This window comes from Sarcophilus harrisii, chromosome 2 (genome assembly GCF_902635505.1).
Source record: "Sarcophilus harrisii chromosome 2, mSarHar1.11, whole genome shotgun sequence".
Taxonomy (NCBI): domain Eukaryota; kingdom Metazoa; phylum Chordata; class Mammalia; order Dasyuromorphia; family Dasyuridae; genus Sarcophilus; species Sarcophilus harrisii.
The window spans coordinates 282,474,899-282,502,739 of NC_045427.1; the positions used below are offsets into that span (position 1 = coordinate 282,474,899).

At 39.0% G+C, this 27,841-nt stretch overlaps 1 protein-coding gene and 1 pseudogene across 1 annotated transcript in view; one reads left to right on the top strand and one right to left on the bottom strand.

The window, feature by feature from the left end:
• UBR7 (ubiquitin protein ligase E3 component n-recognin 7) overlaps positions 1-3,975 on the top strand; it is a 33,291-nt gene extending 29,316 nt beyond the window's left edge. Inside the window, exon 11 of the mRNA XM_031952312.1 lies at positions 1,736-3,975. Coding sequence (XP_031808172.1) covers positions 1,736-1,828 — 93 coding nt within the window. The 3' untranslated portion in view covers positions 1,829-3,975. The remainder of the gene's footprint in view (positions 1-1,735) is intronic.
• A 12,223-nt stretch (positions 3,976-16,198) lies between these two features.
• Positions 16,199-20,137, bottom strand: LOC100926523 (annotated as a pseudogene).
• Positions 20,138-27,841: the final 7,704 nt, after the last annotated feature.

A 27,841-nucleotide genomic window follows, 5' to 3' on the forward strand; every position in this document is an offset into this window, starting at 1 on the left:
ATATCAGTCTACCAAGAACATATTCAGAATTTATAATTATACATACAAAACTTTCTTTAAAAAATAATACTTGAATGTTTGGAAAGATGTTAATTCCTCATGTTGAGATTATATCATATTTAAGTTTTAAAGGGGAATCAAGAGACATTGTGAGTTATTTTTTTATAGACTGTGATGGCCTGAAAATTCCCCAATGAACATTTTAATGCTAGCATTTTTTGATATATTGAAGTATCAATAATTAAATTACAAAATAAAAATTGCATTGTTAATATTTTTGGACTTTGGTAAATGGGAGCCCATGAAGTCCTTATTGTCTCCACTAATAATAATAGATTCAATAAATGGTTCCAGCCTTTATCAGCCTTTATCGTGGTTAACCCCACATTGTGTGTCTTTAGTGGTATCAGTTAAACATTTCTCTAATAGAGAAACCACATCTGCTGCTAGTACATGATGTACTCAGGGCTAAGGCTCCTGAATTGTCCTAAGTTGAACATCATCAGGTGCTTCAAGGACTGCATATCTTAGCACTGTACACTCCTGAGGAAGTGAACCCAGGTCAGTTGCCCAGGAGGCATTTGTGTTACTTCTCCATCAAGCACTTTGCCTAGAGCAGAGCCCTTCAGAGATGGTGAGATCAGCTGCTGTGAGAGTAGCTCTTTGCCATTCTCACAGCACTGTCAAGTGGGTGTATCAGCCCTCCTCTCAATTCCTGCAGCACTTAGCCTGGTGTCCTACAAGTGTAGAAAAGCAGGAAATGAGGGTTTGGGTCCCACTTCAGAGTTTTACAAGCTCTGTGACTCCGGACAAGTCAATGAACTTCTCTGATCTTGGTTCTGTATCTGTAAAGTAAGGATGGTAATACTTGTATTAACTGCTTCATAAAGTTATTAGAAAAGTGCTCTTTAAATGTCAAAGTACTTTGTAAAGTCATTTTCAAAAGTATTTACTACTGCTGGCTAACTTGTCTGTAACACTTTAAAGTTTACAAAGAGCTTGTACATATGTTATCTCATTTTGATTCTCACAGTAACTCGATGAAGTGGGTGGTGCTATTATATCCATTTTACAGATGAAGAAACTAAAACTGAAGGAGACTGTGACTTGCTTAAGGTTTACATGGCTAACAAGTGTCTAAGTCAGAATTTGAATTCAGTTCTGCCTGCCTTTAAGGCTAGCATTCTGTCCTGCTGCCACTTCATTGCCTGAGAGTAAGAAAAATGAGATTCAGAAAAGTTACTTATTTCAGGTTCTATACCTTTTTTTTTTTTTTTTTGCTGAGGCTGTTGGGGTTAAGTGATTTGCCCAGGGTCACACAGCCAGGAAGTGTTAAGTGTCTGGGGCTAGATTTGAATTCAGGTCCTCTGGACTCCTCAGGTCTCTCCACTGTGCCACCTAGCTGTCCCTCAAGTTCTAATTCCAGGCTTTTTCCATCACAAGTCTGGATCGTTGGCATCATGGTTAGGACATTTGCAGGGCCACAAATACTGGTACATATTTCACCACCTGATAGCAGTCTCCCAAGCTTCAACCTTTTGGGCTGCTTTAGAAATTCAAGAGTATAGAGGGGTGGGAAGGCTGGAATTTTAATGAGTGCAGGAAGGAATTTTGAAAAGCTGTATTCTTATTCTCTTTTGGGGAAGGGGATAATTTTGACAGTATGTTTTCCCTTTTTGCTTTTTTGTGGCCTTTATTTTCTCCTAATTACTGCTTTTTTATTATTCACCAACAGGTCGTTAAGAGAGAGGACATTCAGCAGTTCTTTGAAGAATTTCAGTCAAGAAAGAGAAGGCGTCTAGATGGGATGCAATATTACTGCAGCTAGAATGGCATAAATGAGATTTTTTTATTTCAGGCCAAATGGGAATGCTGATGTTAGATAAATAAAGGAGGCACATTTCTAACTGTTTGGTCCCCTTTTCACCATGCTCCTTTCCAAGAGGACTTATCCAGCCTTCTGCTGTTAGTACATGCCATTACTTTAGAGAACAGAATGCATATTCTAATTTCACTACCTATGATCCTCATTGTGTATTCAGTTCAATGTAACTCTGGTTTGTTGACTCCCATACCCCGCCCCCAGTCTCAGTTGTTTTTTAGGTTTTAGGGAGTTTGATTTGGTTTTAAGAAAAGGTTGCCAGGATAATAGCCCCTTTTCTGCTGCCTAGTACTATAAGCCAGGTATTAACTCTGTTAAATTTTGATGGTTGTTTACAAAGTGCTTTGGATTTTTTGATATTATCAGGGATACTTACGAGCCTACATTAAAAACTGACCTACTTTGATATTGTCATATTTTAGAAAAACTTATCAGGGTCCCAGAAAATTATGTTCTCTCCAAACCTATGCTGAAGCAAATAATCTGTGGCAGAATATCCTCCTAGGAGTGAGCTTTGTGACCAGGGCAGCATGTGCCCCTTATGGAAGGGGATAGACTCTATGAAAATGGATAGAAAAAAAACATTTTGCGCTCATGGATGATTTTTTTTTTTTTTTTTTTTTGGTAACAGAAAAATTGACACCCTGTTTACTTTTAATTGTGATGGCATCTCCTTTGGATGCTGGTCAAGTTTCCTACATTTGTGAAAAGTGAAGCTCCATGGAAAGCCATGTCAGTTAGTACAGTCTCCTTGACAGTCTTACACACACACACACACACACCTTTTTTTTTTTTTTTTTTTTTTTTTTTTTTGGAGCAAGAGCATTCATTGAAAAGTATGTAGCCTTGAATCAGTGCCTCCCTCTATGTGAATCACTTTTTTTGGAAATAGATAACGGATGTGCTTTAGGACACATTGACTGCGTTGGATTTCTTAGGTCCTGCTGACAAAATACATGTTCACATAGAGGCCACCTAGGTTCAGCAGGAACTCCATTTTGACACGCCCACTCATGACTAGCACCTTAGAGTTGTCAGGCTTTAGGCCTAGAAGAAATTAAACTGCCTTTTCTAGTGGTTCTGCTGGGACAGTGGGGCTGTCTTTGACTGGAAGATCCTTGTGCTCTCTGAACCCAGGAGGGCTCCTACACAGTCCTGATACTTAGCAGTCCTGGCAAGAGTGAGGATTTTGCAGGAAGCCCTGACACAGTCTCCTTGGCGCTAAGGTTCCTCACGGGATCTCACCTGGAGGTTATCAGGACTCATTAGGAGGGCTGGCATGACTGGTGATAGCAAGGAGGACAGACTCAGCCTGTGTACTTTTATTTTTCAGATAATAGGATCATAGAATTTAGGATTGGAAGGGACCTTAGAATCCCTCTTAAATATAAGCCTTTTATCTTACTGATAAGAAAATAAGGTCAGAAAATCTAAGTGACCAGTCACAGGTTGTAAGGAAATTGTAAGATTTGAATTTGGGTTTTCTGACTCCAAATTCAGTACTCTTTCTACTAGTTTGACAGTTTGTTTTTTTTAACCTATGGGCCAATCCTGTATTTCTACATGGTCTAAAAGTTTGTCTTTTTCAATAAATATTTATTATAAAAGTACCTAAGGTGTATGGATTCTGTGGTAGGGGCTGGGCATACAAAGTCTAGATAAGCCATAGTCCTGCCAGTTGTTTTTGACCCGTTGCCCTAAAGTAACTTACCTGGCCAGAGACAAGACCTATTAAATCTGAGACTGGTTGTCAACACAACAACAAATTGCCACTAGCGCCGAAGGGTTTGTTTGGTGAAAGGCACTGATCCTTCTTTAACTTTAACCAAAAAACTTCTTTTATACCTGTTGTTCACAGCTCCTTTTCTGACTTTATTGGGCCACTTCTCCTCTTAGAGACTAATTTTGGTCAAGATACAAATGTGCTCAGCGCATGTTTTATGCAAAACAGAAATATGATATTAGTTTGCTTTAAAAACAAATTCTGGTATTGTATGTGCATTTTTGTAGAAATTGTTACTGGAATTGTAACTACATACTTAATTTCAATCAAGATTCTGTAAAAATTTAAATAAAACAAATTTAGAAAAAGATCTCAATATTTTTCTTCTTCAAATGAATTTTTTTGTCTCTTAAAAACTGTAACCAAACTGCCCATTGCAGGAGTGATCAATCTAGTATTTTCAAGGATTATGAAGTGTTTTTCTAAAAAGAATCTTTGTTGAGGTAAGTTTCCACTTGAGTCCATCTCCCCCCCCCCCCCACCTCTCTCCCAGCTCCCAGCATTCCTAAAGTGCCAGTCTTACCACTTCCTTTCTCTAGGCTTATTAACCCTGGTGTCTTCAGAACTCATCTGTTCCTTTTATAATCTGGCTCCAACCTCCCTGTCAGACCTTGCACTGTTCAGCTGACCAAAATGGCGATGTTCCTCAATTGGCATCTGATTTTTTACGCCCCAGACAGTTCCACATGCCCGGAATGCCTTGCCTTTTCTCATGTGTTAGAATCTGAGTCTCAGCTCAGGCGTCACTCATAAAATAAGACTTTTGCTGATCCTATTTGTACATTTTTTAAAGACTATATCCTTAGGTGTGTACTTGTCTCCCCTAATAGGTTTATTTCTTAGTGGCAGGGGCTTCTAAACTTTGTTTCCCAGCATTGTGCTTGACAATGATAAATGTTTGCTGACCAAGGCCTGGGAGTAATAGATGTTCCTGTTTCATCGATGGGGAAACAGACTTAAGAAGTAGAGTGACTTGCCAATAGTCAGAGCTGGGGAAGCTAGGATTTGAGTTCCAACTTAAAAGCTTATTCTATTTCGCACTTAGAATGCCTGCACCCTATTTAAGCTTTTCTTAAATTCTTGACATGAATAGAAAACTAGAGTTGTTTCACTCAGAAGGGAGAGTATTAATATGCTGACTTTTCCATTGTGTCAGAGCTCAGTGGCTCAAGATTCAAGGTAAAAGTAGCCACGTTACACTGGCTCTATCCTGAATGAAAGCGTACTTTAATTCGGCTATAAAGACAAGGAAGAGCCCAGATTAGTATTTTTGTTTTAATCATTTATCTAGGACCTAATTGCAATGCCACAAAAACTGAGGCAAAATAGCGATTAGAGGGTTTTTAATATTTGAGAGAGATTGTGCTGGGGGCCAAACAGGATCCATGTGGGCCTCAGGGCTGGACTGGACTCTTGTTTCAAAGCATTCAGCAAGGGGAGAATTCCAGCGATTCTTATAAGGCTCCAGTGATCAGGAGAACAAAGGGGGGTGGGGGAGGCAGAGCTCTGATGAGTGGGAACTTCTAGGAAAGGACAATAAGTTGGCTCTGACAGGTTGGGGGTAAGGATCACACATCCTGATGGGTTGGAAGGCGAGAGCCAGGATGTCTGGTTCAAAGGGTCCCATCTAAGGTATCTGAGATAAGCCATCTGTAGTTTATGACTTTTGGGAATTCAAGTTAGTGGCCAGGGCTCCCAGTCCTAATTTATATCACTTATAATGGTCAGGAAAGGGGGGTTGCAAAGAGGGGGATTGAGGCAGAACAATTTAGGGAAACTGAGGCAGGACAATGTAGGGAAATGGGCATAACATTAATGAGCGCTGTGTTTATGTTACTAACAGTTTACAAGATCAGAGGATTTCAACTCAAAAGAATTTTACAGTCAAATATCCATTAGATATAGGTGTATCTAAAAGGAAAATCCAGAAAACATACACAACTAGTTGTCATCCAACCTCTGCTTGAAAACTTCCAATGTGGAAGAATCCACTATTTCCTGAAGCAGGTCATGCTAATTTTGGGCAACTTGAATTGTTGGGAAGTTTCTCCAAATGTTTCCCTGGTTTGCCAACTTTGAGTAAATTGAAAAATATTCCAATCCCATTAATCAGTTGCTACACCCAAAAATCCCCCCAAATGACTGAAACAGAACTTCTCTATGCACCCATTACCATCCTGCAACCCCAGTTTGGAAGGGAGCATCTAGTACAGCAAAGAGAGAATTTTCCTATACTTAAAGGGAAAGCTGGGGAGCTATTTTTGTAGGAATGCAAATTCACATTTGCACAGTACTTGAGGGATTTTTTCTCAAATCATCAACATTTGTCACCTCTTCAATCCATCCTCCCTACAGAAGCCATATAGCTACCAATTTGGATGCAGATTTGTTGAGTAGCATTCTGCTCCCATCTTCAACCTGCTGATTTAAAAAAAAAAAAAAGATCCTTCTTACAAAACAGCATTTCACTCTTTTTGTTGTGGTTATTTTGATTTTTTCTTTCCCTTTTTTAAACTTTTTGATCTATTTTTCTTATGCAGCAAGATAATCGTATAAATATGTATGCCTATTTTGGATTTAACATATTTTTACCATATTTAACACATTGGATTACATGCCATCTAGGGAAAAAGGTGGGGGGAAGAAGGGAAAAAATTGGAACACAAGGTTTTTCAAGGGTCATTGTTGAAAAAATTAGCATTGCATGTTTTGAAAATAAAAAGCTTCAATTAAAAAAACATCCTTCAATAAATCTCTTTTGGATACAAATACTGAACAAAAGCACGAATGAATTCTTAACCATTTTTGTATTAGACTCCTTTTGGTACTCTTGTGAAGCCTATGGACCTTTTCTCAGAATCGTATTTTTAAGTAATTAAAGACAATTTCAATGGAAGGTTAGAGAAAATAAAGATGATGTGATTTTATTTTCTAATCTAGTTTCTGAATTCTAGATTCTGAAACCTGCCCACCTCTGCTCTAAAGTGTGGATATATAAAATGAAATGGGCTAGAGAGAAAACTGATAAAGTCTCCTTAAACTCCCATATAGATCCCTCATCCCATTTACTGTGGTGAATGTTCCTAATTTAAGTATTCCTTATTTCTGGAAGCTTTGCCTCTCAATGCAGCCCAAATTTATAATATAAACTTCTATGGAGTATAGATTACTGGGTGAATAAAAGAATGAATTGGGATGTTATTACTCTTAAGAAACTTACAATTTAAAGTAGAAACAGGATATACACAGAATATGAAAAATTATAGTTGCTTCTAAAATAGTTAACACAACAAAAAGAATAAAAGCAAAAACTATAGCAGAAAGAATACAGGGACCTGAATCTCACTATATTGTTTCCAAGGACTTCTTTACGTTCTTTAGGTTTATAATGATGATTTTTCTAAATTAAAGCTTTTGATTTTCAAAATATATATGTGGATAATTTTTGACATCCACCCCTACAAAACCCTGTGTTCTCATTTTTTTCCCTCCCTTCTCCCCATCTCCTCTCCCAGTTGGCAAGTAATCCACTATATTTTAAACATGTGCAATTCTTTGCACGTTTCCACATTTATCTTGCTGCACAAGAAAAATCAGATTGAAAAGGGGAAAAAAGAAAGAAAACAAAATGTAAGCAAAAAACAACAAAAAAAGTGAAAATGCTATGTTGTGATCCATACACAAAAAGTTTCAATTAAAAAAAAAAAAAAGGATCCTTCAATAAATCTCTTTTGCATACAAGTCCTGAGCAAAAGCATGGATGAATTCTTAACCATTTTTGTGTTAGACTCTTGCAAGGACCCCTCAGCTCCCACAGCTCTCTCTCTGGGTGTAGATGATTTTTTTCATCACAAGACCATTGGAACTGGCCTGAATCACCTTATGGTTGAAGAGGGCCAGGTCCATCACAATTGAGCATCATATAGTCTTCTTGTTGCCATGTATCATTATACATTATTATATCATCTCCTGGTTCTGCTTATTTCACTCAGCATCAATTCGTGTAAGTCTCTCCAGGCCTTTCTGAAATCATCCTGTTGGTCATTTCTTACAGAACAATAATATTCCATAATATCCATATACTACAATTTATCCAGCCAATTCTCCAATTGATGGGCATCCATTCAGTTTCCAGTTTCTGGCCACTACAAACAGGGCTGCCACAAACATTCGTGCACATACAGGTCCCTTTCCCTTCTTTAGTATCTCCTTGGGGTATAAGCCCAGTAGTAACACTGCTGGATCAAAGGGTATGCACAGTTTGATAACTTTTTGAGTATAGTTCCAAACTACTCTCCAGAATGGCTGGATCCATTCACAACTCCACCGATAATGTATCAATGTCCCAGTTTTCCCACATCCCCTCCAACATTCCGCATTATCTTTCCCTGTCATCTTAGCCAATCTGAGAGATGTGGTGTCTCATAGTTGTCTTAATTTGCATTTCTCTGATCAGTAATGATTTAGAGCCCCTTTTCATACCACTAGAAATAGTTTTGATTTCTTCATCTGAAAATTGTCTGTTCATATCCTTTGAGATGATTTCTTTTTCTTTTCTTTTTTAAGTTAAATTCAGATTTAACTTTGATTTAATTTTTAACTTTTTTGAAGAATGAGGGGAAATAACACTGTAGTAAAATAAGCCAGCATATAAACCAATTCCGACATGTATTTATGCTACTGACTTACTGATCACAGGATCAGACGATTTCAACTCAAAAGAATTTTATAGTCAAATGTCCATCTAAGCCAACCTAGATCTAAAACGAAAATCCGCAAAACATACCCAGCTAGTTGTCATCCAGCCTCTGCTTGAAGACCTCCAATGTGGAAGAATCCACTATTTCTTAAAGCAGGTCATGCTAATCCTTCTTCACTTCTGCAAAGAAGGAAGGAAGGAAGACATACTCTTCAGGACCACCATTTTTATTTTTATTTTTTTGAAGCATTTGAGATTAAATAATTGCCTAAAGTCACACAGCTAAGAGTCTAAGGCCAGATTTAAAGTTGGGTATTTGTGACTCCAGGGCTCATTCTCTGTCCTCTGTACCACCTGGCTCTCCCAAGGGACCACCAATATTGAGCCATGAAAACATTAAAATTTGCATCTACAATGACTTTTACAAGATGCTTTTTTTTTTCTTTTTCATATTCTGGATTCTCAACAACTCTCTTGCTTCTCTATTTGTATCTCTAGTTATAGCACTTTGACACATCGTAAATATTTAAAGAATGCTTTATTCAATCTTATTAGACTAAGGAGGCAAGATAACGGAAAAATTCTCATTGCCATTTTACAGATGAGGAAAAAAGTTCCAAGAGAAGTAACTTGCTAAGATAAGTATAAATTGATATGATTTAATAAATAAAAAGAAACTTTACAATGTGAAAGGATACCTGGGATATAAACTGTAGTTAAATTACATATTTACAGTTTTGCAAACATGATAATAATAACTCACCTTTGTGTAAAGGCTTTAAAGTCAAAAAATTACTTTCTTAATTGGGAAAAAAATTTTATATCCAAGGATTCTGATAAAAGTTTCATTTCCAAAATATATAGAGAATTGACTCAAATCTATAAGAATACAAGCCATTCTCCAATTGATAAATAGTTAAAGGATATGAAGTTTTCAGATAAAGAAATTAAAAGTATTTCTGGTTATATGAAAAAATGCTCTAAATCACTATTGATCAGAGAAATGCAAATTAAGACAACTCTGAGGTACCACCACACACCTGTCAGATTGGCTAAGATGACAGGAGAAGATAATGACAAATATTGGAGGAGATGTGGGAAAACTGGGACACTGATACATTGTTGGTGGAGTTGTGAACTGATTCAACATTCTGTAGAGCAATCTGGTACTATGTCTAAAAGGCTATCACCATGTGTATATACTGGGCTTATATCCTAAAGAAATCTTAAAGGAGGGAAAGGGACTTGTATGTGCACGAATGTTTGTGGCAGCCCTTTTTGTAGTGGCTAGAAACTGGAAACTGAGTGGATGCCCATCAATTGGAGAATGGCTGAATAAATTGTGGTATATGAATATTATGGAATATTATTGTTCTGTAAGAAATGACCAACAAGATGATTTTAGAAAGGCCTGGAGAGACTTAAATGAACTGATGCTGAGTGAAAAGAGCAGGACCAAGAGAACATTCTATATAATAACAACAAGATTATGGATGATCAACTGTGATGGACTTGGTTCTTTTCAACAATGAACTGATTTAACACAGTTCCAGTAGACTTGTGATGAAAAAAGCCATTAACATCTAAAGAAAGAACTATGGAGACTGAATGGATTTAACATATATATATATATATATATATATATATATATATATATATATATATATATATTTACCATGATTAACATATATTGGATTACATGCCATCTAGGGAAGGGGTGGGGAAGAGAGAGGGGTAAAATGGAACACAAGGTTTTAAAAAATCAATGTTAAAATAACTATCCTTGCATATCTTTTGAAAATAAAAAACTTCAGTAAAAAAGTGAATATAGCATGTGTTGATTACATTCAGTCTCCATAGTTCTCTCTCTGGATGTAGATGGCATTTTCCATGCAAAGGTTACTGGAATTGCCTTGGATCACTGAACCAAGCCTTTCATTGTTGATCATTGCACATTCTTGCTGTTATTGTGAACAGTGTATTCCTAGTTCTGCTTGTTTTGCTTAGCATCAGTTCATGTAAATATTTCCAGCCCTTTCTAAAATCAGCTTGTTCATCATTTTTACAGAACAATAATATTTCATTACTTTCATACACCCTAACTTATCCAACCATTCCCCAATTAATGGGCATCTATTCATTTTTCAATTTTTTGCCCTCACAAAAACAATTTTGCACATGAGTGTCCTTTTCCTTCTTTTATTATTTCCTTGGGATACAGGCCCAGTAGAGACACTGCTGGATCAAAGGGTGTGCAGTTTTTTATCCCTTTAGGCATAGTTTAGGCAATTGCTCTCCAGAATGATTGGATCATTTCATAAATTCATCAACAATGCATTAGTGTCTCAATTTTCCCACATTTCCTCCAGCTTTTATTATCTTTTCCTGTCATTTTAGCCAGTCTGAGAGGTGATGCCATCTAGCTCTAAGGTTTTTTTTAAACTTTTAGAGATTTTTTTAAAAATTTGCATTTTTCTAATCAATAGGGATTTGGGACATTTTTTTCATATGACTATAGATGGTTTTAATTTCTTCATCTGAAAATTGTTCATATCCTTTGACTATGAATTGGGGAATAACTTGTGTTCTTATAAATTTGACATAGTTCTTTATATATTTTAGAAACGAGACCTTTATCATATACATTGACTAGAAATTTTTTCCTAGCTTTGTGCTTCCCTTTTAATCGTGTTTGTGTGCGTTTTGTTTATGTATTGAATCATTATATTGCTGAGAATACCTAAATCATTCATAGTTGATCATGTTATGATATTGCCATTATTTTATGCACAATACATTTCGTTTTGCTTCAGTTCATGGAAGTCTTTTTAGATTCTTCTGAGAGCATCCTGCTCATCATTTCTTATAGCACATATAACCATCATAATGATAATACACATATTACAATTTATTTTAAGAAGACTGGTAACATACATAATATGTATACATTTGTATATATATAAAATAAGTCTTTAATGTTTTTCTTTTATTTCTTCTGGATCTTTTATGTCAAATTTTCCATTGAGTTTTGCTCTTTTTTTTACAAATGTATGAAAGTCTTTTAGTGATCAAATATCTTTTTTTTCCCCATTCGGGATTATACTCAATTTTGCTGGACAAATTATTTATTCTTGGATGCTGACTCCAGATCTTTTTAATCATATCTATCACCTCAAACAATGGCACAAATTCAAAGCCCTGAACAATATTCTTTATGCTCCCTGTTGCCATTGTCTTGTCTTAGTTTCAGCCTCAGGCCAAGTTATGTTTCTTACATAGAATAGTGGATGAGAGCTGGATTTGCTGTTAGAAAAACCTGAATTTAAAGTCTGACATCAGATGTTTACTAGCTAACTGTGTGACCCTGAGCAAATCATGTTTAATTCTCTCAGAGCTGGTTTTCTCATGCATAAAACAAGGATAATAATGGTTCTTACCTCACAGGGTTGTTGGGTTGGGATGTGCTGGGACAGCTCTGCTAGAGCTGACTTGTAGAGATAATTGTTAAATTTTCAGTGTTAGCAATTGCAATTTGAAAATTGACAAATACTGCTCTTCCTCCCTGCCTTCCTCCCCTTTCTCTCTTCCTCTCTTTCTTCTTTCCTTTCCTTTCCTCCCCCTCTCTCTCTTTTTTTCTCTCTGTTTCTCTCTCTTTCTTTCTTATAGCACACACACCATCATAAGATATCACAATCTGTTCAGCCATTCTCCCAACTTCTCTTTCAAACTACCTTAGTAATAATAATAGTCCTTCCTTCCTCCCTCTCTCCCTCCTTTCCTTCCTTCCTCACTCCCTCTCTCCCTCCTTCTCTTCTTTCTCTTCCTTCCTTCCTAGGATATCACTCTTACATGAAGGTGCTCTTCCCCAAAGAAAGTAATGTGGTTTTTTTGATTGCTGAAACCTTCCAATGTATCTTGGGGTTTACTGGCTAGATTTCTTTCTTAAGGATTATGTCTTAAACCCACATCACTCTGGCTTTCACTAATTGGTCAACAACAGGTCCCAGGCCAAGCTTATAGTTGGCTTATGAATCTGATTGATTCAGAGTGAATGTAAATAGCAATATTTCTGTTTTGGCCAGAAATCCTGAGGATCCTTCCCTCCCAGATTTTTTTTTTTTTTAACTAGGTAAAAGAGGCCTTTTTTTGGCTTTATTTCTTACCTAGACTTTCACCGAAGGGGCATTGTCTTAGATGAACTGAGATCTGGGAAAAACCTTAGCTTAAAAAGGCCCAGATCTCCCACCACCTCAGGGACCATCCCCAGTCATCCTAATCTATATCTTGCCACTGGACTCAGAAGGCTCTGGAAGGGATGAGACTAGTGACTTTGCACGGTCCATTCTTACTCAAACCCACTTCACTTACATGTCGTGGTATCATCCCTAAGGTCATGGTTCTCTTCAAGAATGAATGTTCTTGAATGCTTACAACAACGATCCAAGTTTACCACACTCATCCTAAAGTTTAGACTGTTTTTGAATCTCTTCTTCACCCCAAGTCAAGGTGGCTTTGGAGCATGAATATTCCTGTCCCACTTTGGAGAATGGGGAGCTGTGCAGTTAAGAGGCCAGATTTCTTATGAGTGGGGTCTTACACAAGGTATCAGATAAAGGGAATGCTGGCTAACTCCCCTGGCATTTTCCCAGAACTTTTAGGAAAACCAGATTAATGGGTAATAAGCTGCTCCATTTTAGATCAACCCAGCCTGTTATGAGAAAGGGAGAGACTGGCTAGAGTTAGGAGGCAGAAATCATCTTCATGGCCTGCTGTGTTTGATCCTGACACTCCTGTAAGTGTCATCCACCAGGCTGGAAGTGGGCTAGCTCCCGAAATGGCCAGTCCATGACAGACTGTATTGGGGTTAATTGGGGAAGTTTGCTCACGAGACCGAGTTCCTGGCACAGGAGAGCAGTGGTAGATCTCTACATCACCCTTAGGTCAAGTCGGATATCATATAAAAACAGAATAAAGGCATGGGACCAGGGATGGACTGGGGATGTATCCCACGGGATAATTAAGGTTTACTTCAGCTGCAGAGTCTTGTTTTCCCACTCTGGCTTTCCCTGTACATTACACCTTCTTGTGCATACATTCTTTCTGGCAGCATCTTCTGCGAAGTTTCCTGAGTGGTGTAGAAGTGGTTTTGTTAACATGGAGGTTACTAGGAAAAGTGGATTTCTGAACTTATTACAGGTTAGCTAAATTTCTGAACTCTGAAATTTCAGAGACAAAAACATGGCTTGGGCAATTTTCCAACTTATTGGGGGTGATACAAAATAGAACCAAATATAAAGTGAATTAGCATTATTTGGTTGCCTCAATTTACCCCTTTTTGTCAATGAGAGACCTGTTGCTATTTTTCCCTGATAATGTATGAATAAAAAGACTGACCAATCACAGTAAAAATGCCTAATGACAGAAAGAATGTCTAAGATCATGGACTAATTTTAGGGACTAATTTTATATGACACCAAAGTAACAGAGAACTCAGTATGCAGATATGTAGTAAAATAAAAAAGCCAAAGCAATACAATAATAATCACTAACATTTACATCAAGTCTTTTTATATTTTAATAATCTACTCCCAATGTTCATTTAATCAACACATTTCACCTCCTATCTCAGATGTCCCATGTAGACGTCTAGTTTTTAAAAACATCTCTAGGACATTCTGCAATAGGTCTTGTTCTTGGGGCAACTCTGAAGTGGTCTCCTTTTTGGTAGATTTGCTTCCCTGGTTCTAATTTGGTTGTGGATACTCCTTAGATGTTCTTGTCAAAATATTTTACAAAACATATCTCAACGCAAGTTAGTACAGTTTTCCAATAACTAATTCATATGGTTAAAAACTAGCTCAAACCTTGTTCTCATCTTATCAACAATAGTTATAAGAAACACATTAAATTAGGGACTTATGGTTCACTTGAAATTTCAAAGAATTTAAGTTTTTACATAACCCATATATTATTGTCTGATCTTATTACTTTCTCAAAATTTTTCCATTTCAATTAATTCCAATTCCTTTAGGAGGATCAGATGCTATTAAAGACTTAATCCTATATATGAAAATATAGGTAACATCACTCTTTGCAAATAGATGCTTTCTACCTCTAGGTAAAATGGTTACACAAATGAATTTACTTATAAGAGGCTGATTTTACTCCAATTGTAAACAAAAGTACTTAGAAGGGGATGTGTGGATACACGAAATAATAAATTCCCAGTTAAATATAGAAAAGGCTATATGTCAAATGAATTGTCTGTAGTAAAACATGTTCAGTTTGTTAACTATATCCAAATGAAATAGACATTACCCAAACATTATTTTCAGTAGGATCACTGATTAGGATGAAATTCAATTCTTTAAAACAAAGTAGATGTTTCTGACTTTAACCTCATATATTAATAAGTTTATATCTTTGTTTCATAAGTTTTTAAATTGTTTTTAACCTTTGTCCAACTATTCCCATAGCATTCTGAAAGAATGAGATACTTCAGGAAATTAATCTTATATACACAACTACATAACTAGTAACAGGCAAACGACAAGTCCAAGTACTAATTTGCTTAGCTGTTTGAGATGTGTAATGGCTATGCATTCAGACTAAAAATAGTAAATTCTTACATAATAGCATTATGCTCATATTTTCTACTGATCACCTGCCCTGATGATAGAAATATGTTATAAAAGGAAAAAGCAGGGACAAGATTGTAACAGCATCCAAACAAATCCTCCAGGCCTAAGTCTAAGGGCATAGAATGACTCAGCTCATGTGCTCCAGGATGAAGCATCCTTAACTCCATTTGATTTCAGGTAATAGTCACAGCTGAGTTTTTGGTACAATCCATCATGCAACAAAATTCTGCTTCTTTTATTGCCAGACTTGATTAATCAGGTGGAAAATATTCCAATTCAAAAGAAAGTGATCCAATGAGGAAACTGAGTCAAGAGGATATTACTCTGGGCAATGTCAAGGTCATCCCCTCATTCTTTTCCCCAAGTTCACATTCCCTCTGAATAACTTGTAGCAAGTCTCTTGAATGGTGGATTTCTAATTTAATAATCCATCAGGAAAATAAAAATAAAAATAAATTTTAAAAAATAATCCATCAGACAATTATATCTGAATTCAAAACTTAGAATGATATCCATTACAATCTCAAAAAATTTTACCTCAAATAGAAAGTTTATTAATCATAATGTAGGGCTAGACAGAACTATTATAATTCTCATGGTGTTGCACTAAGCAATTAAAGTTTATTAAGAATCTGTCTTTCTCTCTCTCTCTCTCTCTCTCTCTCACACACACACACACACACACACACACACACACAAGATTTTACTTAACATCTTATTCTTTCTTTTCCTATTCGAGTTTAAATTCATTCTGGTATAAAGATCAATCATAGAAATTACTTCTACATCATAAACAAACTTGAAAATTCTCAGTAACCTAATTTGTTGTTTAAGAATTTTTTTCTTTTCTTTTTTTATTAGCAAATAAATCTTGTTTTATTATATTTCTTGGGTAATATTTATATTTCCAACTCAAGAGTTCAGAAAGAGCTAATCTTGGTATCTTATTTGCCATTTGCCTCCCCATCACTAACAGCTGCTTTAGAGTTCGTGACCCCATGAGCAATTCATTAGAATCTGGACCATATCCTTATTGCTTTTCCCATGGTCCACATTTTGGTGAGGAATAACCAATTTTGATTGCCAGACTTTGCAGTTCTAGGATGAATTTGCCTGCCTTGGGATGATGGGAGGCAGTGCCATTGGCAGGAGTTGGGAACTTTGGCCAGGATCTTACAAACTATTCCCCCTCATCAGTGGTATATCACTAGGGGTTTGCTTGTGTAGTTGACGGTATTTTTAAGCGGGGGGAGCCCACAGCCATTCCAACTTTGTTCCATTTTGGACTTTTCTTTAAGATGAGGTTGATAGAGTGGGGAGTCCATCATGTCTAGTACCAACTGAGTTGGAGTTTCTTCTTAGGAACAAATCTTCTGGAAGCTTAGGCCTATAATTTGGTAGCAGATCTGACCAGTGAGCATCTTTATCCACTCCTCCACTTTCTGATGCTCTTCCAAGCACAGACCTGTGACTCTCCAGGGCAGCATTTCTCCATGGGGGCGAATAACTGACCAGCAGAAGGACGCCCATGGAGTTATACTTGTGTTTCAGATTCCAACAGATTGGGCACTGCCCACAGGGATTAGAAGGCTCTGTTGACACCTGGGAAGTTTCCATGATTTGTCCTTCAATAATAGTTGTCTTCCCTTCTTGGAGACCCTGGACCAGAGGCCAAGTCTAACCAACTTGAGCAGACCCCTAGAGGAAACCTCAGAGCAGCTGCCCACAGCCAGAAACCAGTGCCTGGGGGCGGCCATTGTGAAATTCATCTTGTTTCATAACTCAAACAAGTTCTTTCATGGAGCTGATGACCTTGCCCAGGCATGATTTCAATTCTATGTACCTTTTCCCACGAAGTAACCTTTTTTCCCCATAATTTTTTTCAATCCCTATTGAATCTAATCACTCAATAATGACTCTGATTGACAGTATTTTTCCCAAGCTACTGCAGCTCATTTATCTGGAAGTTCTCAGAAGGGGTCTGGCTTGCTCTTTCTGCTCCCTTAAATAAGTTTCTCTTTTTGTGGAGAGGAAATAAGATAGTTCTTAAAATTTAAAATGAACAGAACCTACAACACATAAGGTAGGGGTCGTATAATTTACAGCAAAATTTCTTTCTTTTTTTTTTTTTTTTTTTTATTAAAGCTGTTTATTTTTAAAACATGCACAGATAATTCTCAAGGTTCACCTTTGTAAAACCTTGTGTTCCAACTTTTTTTTTCCTTCTCTTTCATGCACCTTCTTTCTTAGACAATATCCAATATATGTTAAACATGTGCAATTCTTCTCTATATATTTCCACAATTATAATTCTGCACAGGAAAAATCAGATCTAAAAAAAAAAAAATGAGAAAGAAAACAAAATGCAAGCAAACAGCAATAAAAAAGTGAAAATTTTATGTTGTGAGCCACACTCAGTTTCCACAGTCCTCTCTCTGGGTGCAGATGTCTCTCTCCCTCACAAGACCATTGGAAGAGGCCTGAATCACCTCGCTGTTGAAGAGTCACATTCGTCAGAATTGATCATTGTACAATCTTGCTGTTACAGCAAAATGTGTAATTTCAAGACATACCAACTTAAAAAAATTTCTAATTGATCTAAATATTTAACTTTCATTTGTAAGATTCCTTTAAGTATTTAATCAACTATTCCAATAAAATTCAAATAGTTTACAAATTTATGCAGTTCATAGTTGCTTGTAAACCTTATAGAAAAAGATGACTTAGATAAACAGTCAGTCTCTCTCTCTCTCTTCTCTACTGAGTTGGAGATTAGTCCAAGGACATTCATTCAATTCCAAGGTTCTCTATTCTGATTCCAGCCCAAACTGCTCCCACCTCCCAGTAAGAGGTACCCATATAACAAGTTCCCTTCAGCTCAATCCCTTGCAGAGGACCCAAAAGCAGGAATCACACCAAGGAACCTCTCTCTCCTCTTGGCATCGTTGCAACCTTCTGCCCATTGAGAAGTCATTCTTTTTCAATGTTACTCCCTTTTTATCTCTCTCACCTATTTCCCTAACAGGATCCTACCCCTCTTTACCTCTCTGTTGGGACCCTACCACTAAGGAAGTCACCCTGTAAAAGCTGACTTCTTAGTTCTAATAATAAACTTTTTTTGCCTGTTTAACTTTCTGGGTTTGTAAATTCATTTATGAAGGACCTGCGCCGACCAGAAGGGGGTTCCCACAATTTCCTTCCCTGAGCCAAACCTCATCAGTTTTTGGTTCCCTGACTGGGAATCGAGGGGAGTGAATCTCATCATTTGATTCCCTGACTGAACCCCAAAATCTGGACAAGGTAAAAAAAACCTTATTTACCCCCTATTCTGTAGTGGACACCCAAACACCTTGGGTAGGTTTGGGTCATCAAAGATCCAGGCTTGAGCAGAATTCTCGGAGGACGATGCATTGGAATTCCTGTGTTCTGACAAAAGGTCTCCTTTTGTTACTCTCTATCTTGAGAGATATCTCAAGACGGGTGAGGTGCTATAGAATTTGGGGAAAACTGAAGCTTTTTCCTGTCAAAAATGAGAACACCTCTGCTTCTAAAAAAAAAAAAAAAATCCTTCCTTAAGCAGAGAAGAATTCAGCTTGAGAAAACCCCCAAAACTTGAAAGCTTAAGATGCTGATTAGATTTGCTGGAAGGGAATCAGACTCCCTTCATCCAGCCCCTCTAGAGACAAAGGAGCCTTCTTTTGCATGTCAATGCACTCCTAAATCCCTTTTTCTCTCACCTGAGCTGAATCCTGGAACTTCCAAGGATTCTGATTTTAAGTTCCACCCTCGGGCAGAAGAAATGGAGGAGACAAAGCTCCCCCAGACTGAGGAGAAAACCTGGCTATTCTGGGGACCTCACCCAACTCTTTGAGGGGTTCAAGGCCAATACTTGGAGGATTAAATAGAGAAAACTAGAGGAGCCAATTTTGAGCCCTCATGTTTCTCCCACTCTGCTGTTACAAACAGCTTGTTGCATCTTTAACTCTCTCTAACCTGAACTAAAACCTGAGACTCCCAGTTCTCTTCTTCTCAGGGCAACTTCTGCCTCCTGGGAAAGAGGCTCAGAGCAGAGGAGCCTCTTAAATGCAAATCCCTCCCAGACTGAGGCTGTGAACCCCAGAGGTTCTTGCTGTTGGTGTCATGGAAACTGTCCGAGGAGACCCCAGTCCCTGTTCTGAGTTTGAGCAGGAGGAGCACTGGAGGGACTGTCTTTCCAGCACCATAGTCAACACCTGGTGGCTGCTTGGTACAGGGGTTTAGCCGCCACCCCCCCCCCCCCAACATCCTGCCTTTTGGCAGGAATTTGGGGCTTGGTCGAGTTTCCCCTTGCTCCATCAGCTGGACACCTGGCAGCTGGTAAAATGGGTGGGGCTTCTCTTGCACTCTCGCTCTGGCACTCTGGTCTCTCCACCCCTCCCCCTTAGAGTGGGGATGGGGGGGTCAGGATCTTGAGATCTCTCCTCTGCCTAAGCCAGCTTGGTGATTTTATGGTGAGATTGAGGAGCCAATTCTCTCTCTCAGACCTCCAAAGGAAATTTTTTTTTTAAAAGCACAAACTTTTAGACAGACAGTTAAGAGATCTGGAGAAACTTAAGTGCATTCTTATCTGGATCTGCAACCCTAGCCTGCAGGGCCTCGCCTATCCCCCAGACCCTGCCCCACAATAGAGAGCAGTGGCTGTTTTAAATTGAAAAAGCCTCAAAATTAACCCTGGGGAGCCATTAACCCTGGGGTTCAGAGCATTTTTAAAAGCCAAAGGACATCAGTGGCTTAGTAGGAAACCTAATAGACATCACAGCCTCCTACCTGACCTGACTGTCTGGGTCCATCACACCCTTAATCTCCCCATCCTGCTCCCTGACTCCAAATTAGCTTTCCTGAAAATGAAAAGGTGGTTTATTCAGAGGTGATTTTCAATTCTAGGCTACTTAACACTTTTACTATAGAGAGAACTTTTTGCTCCTAGCATTTTCTCTCCCACTTTTCTTTGATTGGCGGCAATTGCCAATTTAATTGCCAGCAATTAACTCCTTAATTACCTTCAGCTGGGGAGCTCTGGGGCCGTGGGGGCATTCAGTGTTAGGTGGGCTATCAGCATTCATAAGGCAGCCCACAGATGGGAGCTGATGCATTTCCTGCTAAAGGCCCCATTCTCAAACGTCATCATCCCAACCTTGGAGGACACCCCACTTTCATTCTGCTCCTGACATTTGTTCTCTCTAGGCTTCAAGCTTCGGATTTTCAACTGCCCTTCAGCCGGGAGAACATGGGATGACTGATTGGTACAAACACCCCTTAGATGCCCTGCTGCCATTTTCAGATCTCACACCTCCCCTCCTGGCATGAACTCCAAAGGAACTAAGGACATCTCTATGACCCTTGCCAGCTTGAAGCAGTTATAGAAGAAGAGACCTTCGCCCTTTATCCCAAATGAATTTGGGGTGACTGCTTCAGAGGGGGGAATGATGAGGGGAGCCTGAAACTCTTTCAGGCTCTCTTTCGGACTTAGGGGAAAAGCTTGGGAAACTTTCTCAGAGAAGCTGAGAGACCCACCCCAAGGAATCAAGATAAAGTGTTTTCATTCTGTTATCTGGGTGGGACTGGTCGAGTCCAGGACCACTCTTATTTAGCCTGATCTGGAGATTCCAACTCTATTGAGTTGGAGATTAGTCCAGGAACACTCATTTAATGCCAAAATTCTTTATTCTGATTCCAGCTCAAACTGTTCCCATCCCCACCACCAACTGTCCATAAAACAAGCTTCCTCCAGTTCATTCCTTGCAGAGGACCTAACATGGCATGCCAAGGAACCTCTCTCCCCTGGGCATAGCTGGGACCCTCTGCCCACTGAAATGACATTCTCTTCTCTTTTCAGCGCTACTCCCTCTTTATCTCTCTCACCTATTTCCCTAACAGGACCCTATTCACCTCTCTCTGGGGATTTCTCTGCTAGATCTTTACTTCTCTGTCAGGAACTGCCACTAAGGAAGTCAGCCTGCAAAAGCTGACTTCTCAGTTCTAATAATACACTTCTTTTGCCAGTTTAACTTTTCGGGTTCGTAAATTCATTTATGAAGGACCTGTGCCGACCAGAAGATTCCCAGAATTCCTTGCCCTGCACCGAACCTCATCATGTGTGTATGTGTGTGTGAACAGGAAAGATATTACAGGCAGTTTCTAAGAATCAGATCTGTTCCAAAGAACAAGCTTTTCACCCTTCCCCCTCCATTCACTTTGAAATTTCTCAGATCAGTCTCCAAATCTGCCTCTTGATAATACAGACCATTTCCTGCTAGAGCTTCAGATGACAGGGCTAGTTTATTTTCATCCCCCTCTTAGAGTCCATGAAACTTCTTTTCAGTCCCCAAATCCTTTAAAACCTTCAAATTCTCTGTTCACGTTAGTGCAAACAGAATATTATTTTCTTAACTTTCTTCCCATTCTCTTCTCATCCCTAGTTGCTTAAATTCTCTCTTTCTCCTATATATATATATATATATATATATATATATATATATATATATATATTCTTCTAGTGGACACTGATTAAAGCCTATTTAAAAACTGCAAGTCACATTCTGATCCAACCCTTCTCTTACCAATCATATCCCAAATAATTTAGTATTTTAGTATTTTCTCTTTCTCTCTTGTTTACTTCTCTGATACCAGTCAGGAAAGGAGACAGACAGACAGACAGACAGACAGACACACACACACACACACACACACACAAGGGACTCCGTTTCTATTTCCTCTGTACCATCCTCTGAATCTTTATTGCTGTCCTGTCAGGAGTGTCTTTCCTTACACTTGCCTTTACAATTACTTAAAGCTGCAGTCAGAACAGTTTGCTCCCTCCCAGGTGAGCAAAATAACAGGAAAAGGTTTCTAACTTTTCACTGGATTTCTCCTAATCACCTCACTTTCAGCTTCTGACCTGGACTTGGCAGCTCAACACAGAGACCATCACAGTAGCCAGCCAACAGGGGCAACACACCATCTGCTCTCCTGGCTAATGTGAGACACTCTAAATTTTTTTTTTTTAGGTTAAACATTTTCAATTCTTCTAAACATATTTCATATTTGTCACACTGCACAGGAGAAACCAAATAAAAGGGGAAAAAACACAAGAAAGAAAAAAACAACAACTAACAACAACAAAGGTGAAAATGTGCTTTAATTCACTTCAGCCTCCATACTTCTCTCTCTCTGGCTCTCTCCATCCCAAGTCTATTGGAATTGTCTTGAATCACTCCATCATGGTTAATCATCACATAATCTTGTTCCTGAGATGCTCCAATGCTTTCATGAAGCAACACAAGCCAAACTAGTTTTTCAGGAGTTCTGAACTCACCTAGTCAGCGCCGCTGGGATTAGCCCGGCCATCCCTCCGCCCATGACCCACGTGGAGATTCCCCCTTCCCTGGGCGCAGGGCAAGCATGGAGCAGCCCTCTGTCTAAGGATGTGGGGGACCAGTCCTGGATTTGTCCCTAGGTAAGGGCTCTCTCTGGCCCCATTTCTTTGGTATGACTACTCCAATTGTGTGTATAAAAACTGTCTGAAAGAACAGTTTTTCTGTAACAGAAAGCAGAGCAGTCCAGGCCAGAATGGAAGTAAAAAAATTTTATGGGGGTTTCTTGGGGGAATTTACTCATAAAACCTAGTCGTTGGTGACGGGAGGGCCAGGTAGGACATTATACAGAAACAGAACATAAGGCATGGTACCAGGGATGGATCAGGGGAAGAGTATTCTTTGCTGTGTATATAAAAGAGAATTTGCATTAACTGTGGAGTCACAGGTTAGCTTTTCAAACTCTGGCTCCCACAGGGTACTTCCTTTTGTGTTATAGCTGGGATGAGTGAGGGGTGTTCTGGATATCTGCACCTGTCTAGGGTCAGAACTAATGGTGTGCCAGAAGCCACAGAGCCCACCAGGAAGGCTGGAGAAATGCTATGCAAGACCTGAGCTAAGAGTAAGTCTACTACTATCCTCAGAGACCAAGGTGATGTGGGGGAGAGTCTTAGGGACAAATGGTCACGTTTGTTTCTTCTATGTCTTTGAATAAAATATCTTTTTGTAAAAGTGAACTGATGTTAACTAGTGAAACAGAACTGGAGTGCTTGTCACTTGTACCTATTAGTGGAGGAATACAGCCAATGGGGACTCGAGCTGATGGTAGTAGTGATGAGACATTCACAAACCCCTCAGAAAATCCTAAAACCCTTGGGGGAGATGTGGCAGCCTGGCTCTCTTCATGCTTTAAGTAAAAGAAAACAGAGGGGGACACATATTACTGCTACTATATTGCCTAAAATCAATACATACATTTTTCAGCAAAATGTAAATACTTGGATTTGTGGATGCTTTTATTTGTTTGTTGGAATGTTTACTTTTAGGACAAAGCCTGCGAATTAGTTATATTTTATTTTTTCAGTTTACTAATTGTCATCTACAGGGCAGGCAAGCCAAGTTAGCAATGGCCCTTAAGACCAGAGGGACATGTCCCAGACAAGCCATACCATTATTTTGTGCTCTGGATCTCCTCAGACGACACGACAGAGACAACCCAGAACCTTGATCCCAAGAGCCCTGAAAAGATCAGTGTTGCCTCTCTCCCAGACACTTGTAAACATCATCTGTAGTCATCACTTAGAGGAGCTTTATACCCAGTTGAGATTTTTTCTTTTTCTTCCTACCTCCCTTCTTCTCTCCCTCCCTCCCTCCTTTCCTTCCTTCCTTCCTTCCTTCCTTCCTTCCTTCCTTCCTTCCTTCCTTCCTTCCTTCCTTCCTTCCTTCCTTCCTTCCTTCCTTCCTTCCTTCCTTCCTTCCTTCCTTCCTTCCTTCCTTCATCTTTCTCAAACTCCAATTGGTTCAAGCCCCTAACAGCTATGTCCCCCTCTTTCTAGTGGCCTAACGACTATCCCCACCAGTTCCAGTTAGCCACTTAACATTGGAAAGCTTTTATAAAGGAATAATTACTACAAAGATATAGGTAAATAAATAAAATTTTCCCCAACATTGCCAAGATGTGTTTTACCCTATAATGTGTCAGCCTATTGGAATGGTATTGGGAAAGATGAGACTTAAAAATTTCGCTCAGTTCCAATTTAGCAATGGTCCTACTAATTTCTTTTCCTGTTTTTTTTTTTCTGAGGCAATTGGGTTTAAGTGACTTGCCCAGGGTCACACAGCTAGGAAGTGTTAAGTGTCTGAGGGCAGTTTGAACTCAGGTCCTCCTGACTTCAGGACTGGTGCTCTATCTACAACGCCGTCTAGCTGCCCATGTCTGTCTTTTTATGAACATTTCAGAGTTTTCTCAGAAGAGATACTACAGTCATTTGCCATTTCCTTCTCCAGTTCTTTACAGATGGGAAAACTGAGGCAAACAGGGTTAAGTGAGTTGCCCTGAGTCACACAGCTAGGAAGTGTCTGAGGCTGGATTTGAACTCTTCCTCTTGGCTCTAGTACCAGTGTTTTATCCCCTGTGTTACCTAGCTGCCCTAATCTGCTGACAGATTGGTCTTTTGTGTAATAATCATAGGGTGGAGACATGTATGCTTCAGTTTAGTGACACAGGATGTCTGGCTGTTTCATGAGCAATATACTCCGTCTCTCAGCTCTGGGCATTTTCTCTGGCTGTCCCCCATACTTAGTATGCTCTCTTTCTCTTAATGACCTCCTTGATATCCTTTAAGTCCCAGCTAAAATTCCATGTTTTACTCTAAACTTTTAATTCTAGCACCTTTTCTATGTTAACCATTTCTGATTTATCTAGTAGATAGCTTGCTTTGTATATTTGTTTGCATCTTGTCTCTTCCCATTAAATTTTAAGCTCCTTGAGGGCAAGGATTCTTTTTCACCATGTTTTGAATCCTTGGAGTTTAGCATAGTGCCTGATGTTTAATAAATGTTGATTGATTGAATGATTGGTGAAAAGGAAAAATTGTTTTGGTTGAGATTAAGCTATTAGCCCTCTAGATTTGATGCAGAATTTATTTCTCTCCTCATTACCAGCCATCAGGAAAAAGTGGCTTTTATCCTCAATCTCTCTCCTCTGAAAAAAGTATTATACCCCCAGATCTTAAATCTCTGACATAGATATAATTCTAATAACATAGAAATTTCTTGAAAAAAAAGAACTCAGACATACATCCTCCTCCTTCCCACAAAAGTGGAAATCGGTCTCTTCAGGTTATTTTAGATTGTTCTAAATATCCAGTTATACTTTTGCTGCTTGTGTCCTGTTACTTGGTGTCCTCATGCTGAGATTAAATGGATTCTGTTCCACCGTTTTATTGGCCCTATTTAAAGTTAATTGATTTTGTCTTGGAACTGCCTTAGTCATGATTCTTTTTCTTTGAACTTAGTGCAGACATTCAGCTGGTCTGTAATGAGTTAAGTTGAGAAACTGGTTCTCCTGTTAATCACTGTTCTGTTCTTGCCTCAAGGAAATCTGCTGTCCCTGAGGAATGTGGGTGGACATCAAGGAGTCTGCCGAAGTTGTCCTTCGAGGATTTCTGCTTTGCTGTTTACAGAAGTCTCAGCAGGTGGATTCAAACAAACACACCTTTCTTGGTTAGGAACCAACCTCCAGCCAGCCATATTGTCTGCCGGGTCTCAGCTAGGAAACCAGTCACATAGTGCTCGAGATGTCCCGGACCCCATAAAAATGTCCTCAGCTACCCTATCCTGTACTCCCCCAAAAGCATAAAAGGAGAGCTGTCCTTGCTGGGGGGATTGGCAAATCATCGACCGTTTTATTAGAGCTTGCGCTGTTAATAAATTACTACACCGCTCAGAGAACATGTGCCTTATTCTAATTTATAGAGCTTCACTTGTGGCAGTATTATCTCCTCCCATGAGAAACACTAGCTCCTTGTTTTTCTGTTTGTATCTTCAGGGCTTAGTGCAATTTTGCATGTAGTAAACACTAAATTTCTTTTTCACTTATTTATTCATATATGAGAAGGGGAATAAGTAATATGGACCAGGCACAAAAACTGTACTCAATACTTGGCACATGATTCTGTTTGATGCTATCCTGGGATGTAGGTGCTATTATTATCTCCATTCTATAGTTGAAAAGACTAAAGCAGACAGAAGTTGACATACAGATTCATGTAGGGTCAGGTAGGGAGGGAGTGTCTGAGGCTAGATTTGAACACGGGACTTTAGACCAGTGCTCTGTTGCCCCACCTAGCTGCTTCCTGTCTATGGCTTATCACCCCTTGTCTATATACCCCCATCTGCCTCTCCCCTGCACTTTGAGGGACCTTCCATTTCAGTTCTCCAGAGACTATTGAAGATGGTCTGGTTGTTAGACAAAAATCAAGGGATCACGTGCTGCCTTCCTTTCTTCATCATTCAGGTGGATGGATGTGAGCTAGTGGTGAGATACTGGTGACAACTGCTTAGGGTGGTAGTCAGTGAGTACAGGCAATCATTAAGAGAGAGTACCCTAATTCAGAGGTGTAAAATATGTTGGTGACATTGCTGCCCCCCCAAACTTTCACTGGATCGGATTAAAAAACAAGGGGAATAGTTAACAAAATAAATAAAAACACAATAGGACATCGTGTTAATATGCTTTTCCCTAAGTTAACATGCTGCCAGCAGGGCATTATCTGATTTTAGTTGCCCTTGTTTTTATTTGACTTTGGTGCCCTAATATCATTACACTTGATTCACTAGAAATGTATTAAGAGTATTTGCATCTTCTAGTATGTTATCTATAGTAAGTGCTTAATATTTGTTGAACTGAATTTAATTAACTTAAGATACACTGATTGGAGTTCTTAATCACAAAACATTATTAATTTTATAACTTTTTAAGAATAATTAGAGAAAATGACCAAGTTAAGAAATGGAGTATCATGTTTAAGGAAAAGCAAGGAAGCCAATTTCACTGGATAGAAGACTGTTGGGGGGAGGTATAAGGTATAGGTGGTTTTTTTAGGGGGCAGGTTATGAAGGGTTTGAACCTCAGTATGGTGACTATGTGAGTGAAAAGGAGGACATTTATGATATCAACATTTCAGGTGCGATGGAAAGAGACCTGGACTGGGTATCAAAAGTCTGAGATTTGGTTCCATCACTTAGTAAAATTAAGGTCTCAATCTGCACCAAATCTAGGGGATAATAGCTTAATTTCAACCAGCTTAACTTCCCCTTGCCAGTGTAATATTATGACATAGTCTGTCAGTTCAGAAAGAACTCCTTTTCTCCTGTCAGATGCTTATGTGATGAACTTCTGTATATTTACATGATGTTTAGAGCTAGATGGCACAGTGGATAGATAGAGAGGCAAACCTGCAGAAAGGCAACTTGATGAGTTCAAATCTGGCCTGTGACTCTGGACAAGTCACTTCACTTGGTTTGCCAGTTTTGTTATTGACAAAATGAGCTGGAGAAGGAAAGGCGAGCTGTTCCAGTATCTTTGCTAAGAAACCCCCCAAAAAAGGAGTCCCAAAGAATCAGACCCCACTGAAATGACCAACACAATCACAATGGATTTAAGGTCTATCTCAGTAATGACATTGTGTTTATTCATTCCCCAAAGGGAATTGTTTGGCAAGAGGGAAACATGGGTCTTTGGGTTCTCAGGCAGCGTGCAAATTCTGGGATCCCAAACAAGTCGGACTGCCGGCCAATTCCCATCAAATAAATAGGAGTCATTTTTGGAGGAACAAGTTTGTGGGTGGGGCCGGTTCCTTTGTCTGGGAGGAACTTCCCCTCTAATCCCAGTCTTCTAAAGATTATATTCCTATTAGCCAGGTGGAGTGGAGAGGCTGCCTCTAAGGAGCAGGCTGGAGAAGCCGAGAGGGCAGCAGTCGG